The sequence below is a fragment of the Choloepus didactylus genome, chromosome 13, assembly GCF_015220235.1.
Source record: "Choloepus didactylus isolate mChoDid1 chromosome 13, mChoDid1.pri, whole genome shotgun sequence".
Taxonomy (NCBI): Eukaryota; Metazoa; Chordata; class Mammalia; order Pilosa; family Megalonychidae; genus Choloepus; species Choloepus didactylus.
The window spans coordinates 84,013,326-84,022,044 of NC_051319.1; the positions used below are offsets into that span (position 1 = coordinate 84,013,326).

At 38.0% G+C, this 8,719-nt stretch overlaps 2 protein-coding genes across 6 annotated transcripts in view; both read right to left on the reverse strand.

The window, feature by feature from the left end:
- The window catches only part of NRG2 (neuregulin 2), a 340,647-nt gene that overhangs the window by 258,906 nt on the left and 73,022 nt on the right, over positions 1 to 8,719 (reverse strand). The window lies entirely within an intron of this gene.
- Positions 6,845 to 7,985, reverse strand: LOC119508595 (early endosome antigen 1-like). Its single transcript, XM_037802318.1, has one exon. The coding sequence runs from the start codon at positions 7,774 to 7,776 to the stop codon at positions 6,934 to 6,936; it is 843 nt and encodes a 280-aa protein (XP_037658246.1). The 5' UTR covers positions 7,777 to 7,985; the 3' UTR covers positions 6,845 to 6,933.

The window sequence follows — 8,719 nt, forward strand, 5'->3', positions numbered from 1 at the left end:
TATTATTTATAGTGATTACTGAGTTTTTTGGCACCCATTAAATTTTGTGCTTCACTTGCCATACCCTAGTCTTGGCCCTGTTTGTAAAATAGGGAAAGGGAGACATAATTAGTGCTTTAGAGATTTATGTGGAATTTGGGGTCAAGAAAAGTTGGAGATTCCATTTTATCCTGCCCTACGCATTCTGTGCTCTGGGCACCCTCATGCCAGTGAAGGCCTTGCTTTCATTGAGCTCCTTCACTTGTTTGGCAGCTGCACTCACTTTTATATGCAGGTTCTGGAATGCTGGGAGCTGTATGGCAGCCAACATCTCTCCTCTCCCTTCTCAAACACGACATTCCCTGTAATTCAGTTACAGACACCTCTTTCCTTAGCCTTCTCACCCAGGGAGCCTGATCAAGGAGTCTAACTAAAAACTAAGCCTCATTTGCCTTCTCTGAGTATGCAAGTGAATTTGCATATATCTTGTGTCCATTTGCATTCCCCTCACATGAGGCATTTAGAATAAAAACAACATTCATGAATCAAAATGAAGCTTGTTCCATTCTTTCTCTGTCAAAGTATAGAGTAAGTAAAAGGATACCACAGTGTGAGAAAAGAGCTGAAATTATATTTGCCAGGGTTGTGTGTAGTTTTTTTTTTTTTTTTAATTGAAATTTTTTTTTATTGAGATATATTCACATACCACGCAGTCATACAAAACAAATCGTACTTTTGATTGTTTACAGTACCATTACATAGTTGTACATTCATCACCTAAATCAATCCCTGACACCTTCATTAGCACACACACAAAAATAACAAGAATAATAATTAGAGTGAAAAAGAGCAATTGAAGTAAAAAAGAACACTGGGTACCTTTGTCTATTTGTTTGTTTGTTTCCTTCCCCTATTTTTCTACTCATCCATCCATAAACTAGACAAAGTGGAGTGTGGTCCTTATGGCTTTCCCAATCCCATTGTCACCCCTCATAAGCTACATTTTTATACAACTGTCTTCGAGATTCATGGGTTTTGGGTTGTAGTTTGATAGTTTCAGGTATCCACCACCAGCTACCCCAATTCTTTAGAACCTAAAAAGGGTTGTCTAAAGTGTGCATAAGAGTGCCCACCAGAGTGACCTCTCGGCTCCTTTTGGAATCTCTCTGACACTGAAGCTTATTTCATTTCCTTTCACATCCCCCTTTTGGTCAAGAAGATGTTCTCCGTCCCACGATGTCAGGTCTACATTCCTCCCCGGGAGTCATATTCCACGTTGCCAGGGAGATTCACTCCCCTGGGTGTCTGATCCCACGTAGCGGGGAGGGCAGTGATTTCACCTTTCAAGTTGGCTTAGCCAGAGAGAGAGGGCCACATCTGAGCAACAAAGAGGCATTCAGGAGGAGACTCTTAGGCACAAATATAAGGAGGCCTAGCCTCTCCTTTGCAGCAACCATCTTCCCAAGGGTAAAACTTATGGTAGAGGGCTCAACCCACCAAACCACCAGTCCCCTATGTCTGTGGTCATGTTAGCAACCATGGAGGTGGGGTAGGCGAATACCCCTGCATTCTCCATAGGCTCCTCAAGGGGGCACTACATCATTTTTTTTCCTTGTTTTCCTTTCTTTCTTTCTTTTTTTTTTTTTTTTAACTTTCCCTTCTTTTTTAAATCAACTGTATGAAAAAAAAAGTTAAAAAGAAAACAAACATACAATAAAAGAACATTTCAAAGAGACCATAACAAGGGAGTAAGAAAAAGACAACTAACCTAAGATAACTGCTTAACTTCCAACATGTTCCTACTTTACCCCAAGAAAGTTACATAATATAGCAACCTTTCTGTGAACTTGCTCCTACTATATCCATCAGAAATTAACAGACCATAGTCATTTCTGGGCATCCCCAGAACGTTAAATAGCTTATCTGTTCTTCTTGGAATATTGTTCCCCCTTCCTTAATTGCTCTCTACTGCTAGTTCCCCTACATTCTACATTATAAACCATTTGTTTTACATTTTTCAAAGTTCACATTAGTGGTAGCATATAATATTTCTCTTTTTGTGCCTGGCTTATTTCACTCAGCATTATGTCTTCAAGGTTCATCCATGTTGTCATATGTTTCACGAGATCGTTCCTTCTTACTGCCGCGTAGTATTCCATCGTGTGTATATACCACATTTTATTTATCCACTCATCTGTTGAAGGACATTTGGGTTGTTTCCATCTCTTGGCAATTGTGAATAATGCTGCTATGAACACTGGCGTGCAGATATCTGTTCGTGTCACTGCTTTCCGATCTTCCGGGTATATACCGAGAAGTGCAATCGCTGGATCGAATGGTAACTCTATATCTAGTTTTCTAAGGAACTGCCAGACTGACTTCCAGAGTGGCTGAACCATTATACAGTCCCACCAACAATGAATAAGAGTTCCAATTTCTCCACATCCCCTCCAGCATTTGTAGTTTCCTGTTTGTTTAATGGCAGCCATTCTAACCGGTGTTAGATGGTATCTCATTGTGGTTTTAATTTGCATCTCTCTAATAGCTAGTGAAGCTGAACATTTTTTCATGTGTTTCTTGGCCATTTGTATTTCCTCTTCAGAGAACTGTCTTTTCATATCTTTTGCCCATTTTATAATTGGGCTGTCTGTACTATTGTCATTGAGTTGTAGGATTTCTTTGTATATGCAAGATATCAGTCTTTTGTCAGATACATGGTTTCCAAAAATTTTTTCCCATTGAGTTGGCTGCCTCTTTACCTTTTTGAGAAATTCCTTTGAGGTGCAGAAACTTCTAAGCTTGAGGAGTTCCCATTTATCTATTTTCTCTTTTGTTGCTTGTGCTTTTGGTGTAAAGTCTAGGAAGTGGCCGCCTAATACAAGGTCTTGAAGATGTTTTCCTACATTATCTTCTAGGAGTTTTATGGTACTTTCTTTTATATTGAGATCTTTGGTCCATTTTGAGTTAATTTTTGTGTAGGGGGTGAGGTAGGGGTCCTCTTTCATTCTTTTGGATATGGATATCCAACTCTCCCAGCCCCATTTGTTGAAAAGACCATTATGACTCAGTTCAGTGACTTTGGGGGCCTTATCAAAGATCAGTCGGCCATAGATCTGAGGGTCTATCTCTGAATTCTCAATTCGATTCCATTGATCTATATGTCTATCTTTGTGCCAGTACCATGCTGTTTTGGCAACTGTGGCTTTATAATAAGCTTCAAAGTCAGGGAGTGTAAGTTCTCCTACTTCGTTTTTCTTTTTTAGAGTGTCTTTAGCAATTCGAGGCATCTTCTCTTTCCAAATAAATTTGATAACTAGCTTTTCCAAGTCTGCAAAGTAGGTTGTTGGAATTTTGATTGGGATTGCATTGAATCTGTAGATGAGTTTGGGTAGAATTGACATCTTAACGACATTTAGCCTTCCTATCCATGAACATGGAATATTTTTCCATCTTTTAAGGTCCCCTTCTATTTCTTTTAGTAGAGTTATGTAGTTTTCTTTGTATAGGTCTTTTACATCTTTGGTTAAGTTTATTCCTAGGTACTTAATTTTTTTAGTTGCTATTGAAAATGGTATCTTTTTCTTGAGTGTCTCTTCAGTTTGTTCATTTCTAGCATATAGAAACATTACTGACTTATGTGCATTAATCTTGTATCCCGCTACTTTGCTAAATTTGTTTATTAACTCTAGTAGCTGTATCGTCGATTTCTCAGGGTTTTCTAGATATAAGATCATATCGTCTGCAAACAATGACAGTTTTACTTCTTCTTTTCCAATTTGGATGCCTTTTATTTCTTTGTCTTGCCGGATTGCCCTGGCTAGCACTTCCAGCACAATGTTGAATAACAGTGGTGACAGCGGGCATCCTTGTCTTGTTCCTGATCTTAGAGGGAAGGCTTTCAGTCTCTCACCATTGAGTACTATGCTGGCTGTGGGTTTTTCATATATGCTCTTTATCATGTTGAGGAAGTTTCCTTCAATTCCTACCTTTTGAAGTGTTTTTATCAAAAAGGGATGTTGGATTTTGTCAAATGCTTTTTCAGCATCTATTGAGATGATCAATTGATTTTTCCCTTTCGAGTTTTTAATGTGTTGTAATACATTGATTGTTTTTCTTATGTTGAACCATCCTTGCATGCCTGGAATGAACCCCACTTGGTCATGGTGTATGATTTTTTTAATGTGTCTTTGGATTCGATTTGCAAGTATTTTGTTGAGGATTTTTGCATCTATATTCATTAGGGAGATTGGCCGGTAGTTTTCCTTTTTTGTAGCATCTTTGCCTGGTTTTGGTATTAGATTGATGTTAGCTTCATAAAATGAGTTAGGTAGTGTTCCATTTTCTTCAATGTTTTGAAAGAGTTTGAGTAAGATTGGTGTCAGTTCTTTCTGGAAAGTTTGGTAGAATTCCCCTGTGAAGCCATCTGGTCCTGGGCATTTATTTGTGGGAAGATTTTTGATGACTGATTGGATCTCTTTGCTTGTGATGGGTTGGTTGAGGTCTTCTATTTCTTCTCTGGTCAGTCTAGGTTGTTCATATGTTTCCAGGAAATTGTCCATTTCTTCTACATTGTCCAGTTTGTTGCCATACAGTTGTTCATAATATCCTCTTATAATTTTTTTAGTTTCTTCAGGATCTGCAGTTATGTCACCTTTTTCATTCATTATTTTGTTTATATGGGTCTTCTCTCTTTTTGATTTTGTCAGTCTGGCTAGGGGCTTGTCAATCTTGTTGATCTTCTCAAAGAACCAACTTTTGGTGATATTTATGCTCTCTACTGTTTTTTTGTTCTCTATGTCATTTATTTCTGCTTTAATCCTTGTTATTTCTTTTCTTCTACTTGGTTTAGGATTGGTTTGCTGTTCATTTTCTAGCTTCTTCAGTTGATCCATTAGTTCTTTGATTTTGGCTCTTTCTTCCTTTTTAATATATGCGTTTAGTGCTATAAATTTCCCCCTTAGCACTGCTTTTGCTGCATCCCATAGGTTTTGGTATGTTGTGTTCTCATTTTCATTCGTCTCTATATATTTAGCAATTTCTCTTGCTATTTCTTCTTTAACCCACTGATTGTTTAGGAGTGTGTTGTTTAACCTCCAGGTATTTGTGAATTTTCTAAGTCTCTGATGGTTATTGACTTCTAATTGTATTCCATTGTGGTCAGAGAATGTGCTTTGAATAATTTCAATCTTTTTAAATTTATTGAGGCTTGTTTTATGTCCCAGCATATGATCTATTCTGGAGAAAGTTCCGTGAGCACTAGAAAAGTATGTGTATCCTGGTGATTTGGGATGTAATGTCCTGTATATGTCTGTTAAATCTAATTCATTTATCAGATTGTTTAGGTTTTCAGTTTCCTTATTGGTCTTCTGTCTGGTTGATCTATCTATAGGAGAGAGTGATGTGTTGAAGTCTCCCACAATTATTGTGGAAACATCAATTGCTTCCTTTAGTTTTGCCAGTGTTTCTCTCATGTATTTTGTGGCACCTTGGTTGGGTGCATAGACATTTACGATTGTTATTTCTTCTTGCTGAATTGCCCCTTTTATTAGTACGTAGTGGCCTTCTTTGTCTCTCAAAACATCCCTGCATTTGAAGTCTATTTTATCTGAGATTAATATTGCTACACCTGCTTTCTTTTGGCTGTAGCTTGCATGAAATATTTTTTTCCATCCTTTCACTTTCAGTTTCTTTGTGTCCCTGTGTCTAAGATGAGTCTCTTGTATGCAACATAGTGATGGTTCATTTTTTTTTATCCATTCTGCGAATCTATATCTTTTAATTGGGGACTTTAATCCATTTACATTCAACGTTATAACCATGAAGGCATTTCTTGAATCGGCCATCTTATCCTTTGGTTTATGTTTGCCATATTTTTCCCCTCTCTCTATTAATATCCTTTATTGTACCCATACCGAACCTCTTTAGTACTGAACCTTTCTCCAAGTCTCTCTGTCCTGTCTTTGTTTCTCTGTCTGTAGGGCTCCCTTTAGTATCTCCAGTAGGGCAGGTCTCTTGTTAGGAAATTCTCTCAGCATTTGTTTGTCTGTGAAAAATTTAAGCTCTCCCTCAAATTTGAAGGAGAGCTTTGCTGGATAAAGTATTCTTGGCTGGAAATTTTTCTCACTCAGAATTTTAAATATATCGTGCCACTGCCTTCTTGCCTCCATGGTGGCTGCTGAGTAGTCACTACTTAGTCTTATGCTGTTTCCTTTGTATGTGGTGAATTGCTTTTCTCTTGCTGCTTTCAGAACTTTCTCCTTCTCTTCTGTGTTTTTTTTTTTTTTTCACGTGGAAAAAAAGAAAAATTTATTCTGTGTCATTCCTAAGAAGAGAACTAGAACCAGTGCATGTAAGTTATAGGGAAACAATGTCAACACAATATAAAAACAGTTTTTTAAAACTTAAAATTGCCTAAATATGGAAGGAATGACTTGGGAAGAAATATGTACCCTCACACAACCTAGCAAGTGTTATGGATTACTTATCAGGGATGCTAAAAAAGCAAATCCTAGATGGAATGCTGGATTGGATGATTTTCAAGATTCTTTCAACTCTATGATGCAATAAGTTTATCAATAAGAAATAGGGCTATCAGAAAATACATATTTTCTAAATATTTTCTCTAAATAACATCAATAATACAGATACAGAAAATGAAATCATATTTCCCTTACCCCTACCAAATTGAGATAAACCCAATGACCACTTATCCACTAGTCTTGTGTAAATTTAAGTTGAAATATCATCTCCCTCCCCACAATATACATCATTTATTAAATCATTTTTGTAAACATTCTTCTCCATGTGTCTAGCTTTATGAAGCCAAGGTAAAATATATTAACTATCAGAGCACACCGAGTGTTATACAACTATTACTCAGATCAAATTAAAGAAAGGCAAATACTATTTTGTTAGGCCACTCAGAAAAATCTCAGATCCTAGCTTCATTCAACATTACATGCAAAACAAGTTAATGTAGATCACATTGAACTTCATTACCTCTGAGTTAGCATATTCTGCTTGCAACTTTTTGCACTCATCTTTTAGTTTTTCAGATTCTTTCTCACGTTCCAAGGTCATGTTGTCCATTAGCGTTTGAACTTGGACCAATTCTTTCTTGAGCACAGCAACATCTTCTATACCAGGTCTCTGAAGCAGTTCAGTCTTTAAATCTTGAATCTTAGCTGTCTCTTTATTTAACTCTTCTGTCAGATGTGTCACTTTTTCTTCAGCAGCTTCTCGAATACTCTTTTCTTCATCATACTTTGACTTTATATCTGCAATTTCAGTTGCCAGTTGGGCTGCTTTCTGCTCAAATAAGTCTTTCATTTGCTTAATATTGAAATTTTCTGTTTGGGCTTCTTCTAACTGTTGTTCTAAAGACTGTAGTTCTGCTGATGAATCAGCCACCAATCCATCAGATTTAGACTCTTGCTGCTGGAGCCCCTGAAATTTTTCTAATTCTTTCTTTAATTCTTCTGAGTACCATTTTTCTTCCTTAAGTGAAGCCTGTAGGTCTTGGACCTCTTGTCTTAGTAGTGTTATATCATCTCGCTTCAGAGCAAGATTAGCCTCTCCGCCATGACTGGAATCATTGCCAGCATCATGAACAGCCTCATAGTGCTTGAAAAGTTCATCAGCAGATCCGAGAGATTTCATACACTGGGGACATATGAAGCCCTCTGAAGAGCTTTCATTATTGACATCCACTGTATTTATAGGAGTTGCTGATGAATCTAAATCAGAACCTTGAGAGCCAACTCTCCCAGGAGTCCTCTGCAAAATCCTTCTTAACATGGTTTAAACAGCACCCAGCGCCGCCGCGGTGACTCTCCGGACCCACCGGCCCCCACGCGGGGCCACTCACTACTCGGGGGTGCGCGGGCGGGAGGGAGTGGACCAGGAAGGGGCTGGGGGGTGGAGGACAAGGCGAGGCGGTGGCGGCTGCCGCTGGGGCAGCCGCTATTTTCCTCTTCTGTGTTTGACAGTGTGATCAGTATATGTCTTGGAGTGGGTTTATTTGGATTTATTCTATTTGGAGTTCGCTGAGCATTTATGATTTGTGTATTTATGTTGTTTAGAAGATTTGGGAAGTTTTCCCCAACAATTTCTTTGAATACTCTTCCTAGACCTTTACCCTTTTCTTCCCCTTCTGGGACACCAATGAGTCTTATATTTGGACATTTTATATTAACTATCATATCCCTGAGGTCCATTTTGATTTTTTCAATTTTTTTCCCCATTCTTTCTTTTATGCTTTCATTTTCCATTCTGTCATCTTCCAGGTCACTGATTCGTTGTTCAACTTCCTCTAGTCTTGTACTATGAGTGTCCAGAATCTTTTTAATTTGGTCAACAGTTTCTTTAATTTCCATAAGATCATCCATTTTTTTATTTAGTCTTGCAATGTCTTCTTTATGCTCTTCTAGAGTCTTCTTGATTTCCTTCATATCCCGTACTATGGTCTCATTGCTCATCTTTAGTTCTTTGAGTAGCTGCTCTAGGTGCTGTGTCTCTTCTGGTCTTTTGATTTGGGTGCTTGGGCTTGGGTTATCCATATCGTCTGGTTTTTTCATATGCTTTATAATTTTCTGTTGTTTTTGGCCTCATGGCATTTGCTGAACTTGATAGGGTTCTTTTAGAGTTTGTAGACCTATTGAAGTCCTTATCTCTAATTTATCAGATCTACAGCTTCGTGGAGTACACTTTCTCTAACTAACCAGCAGGTGGCGTCCACGAG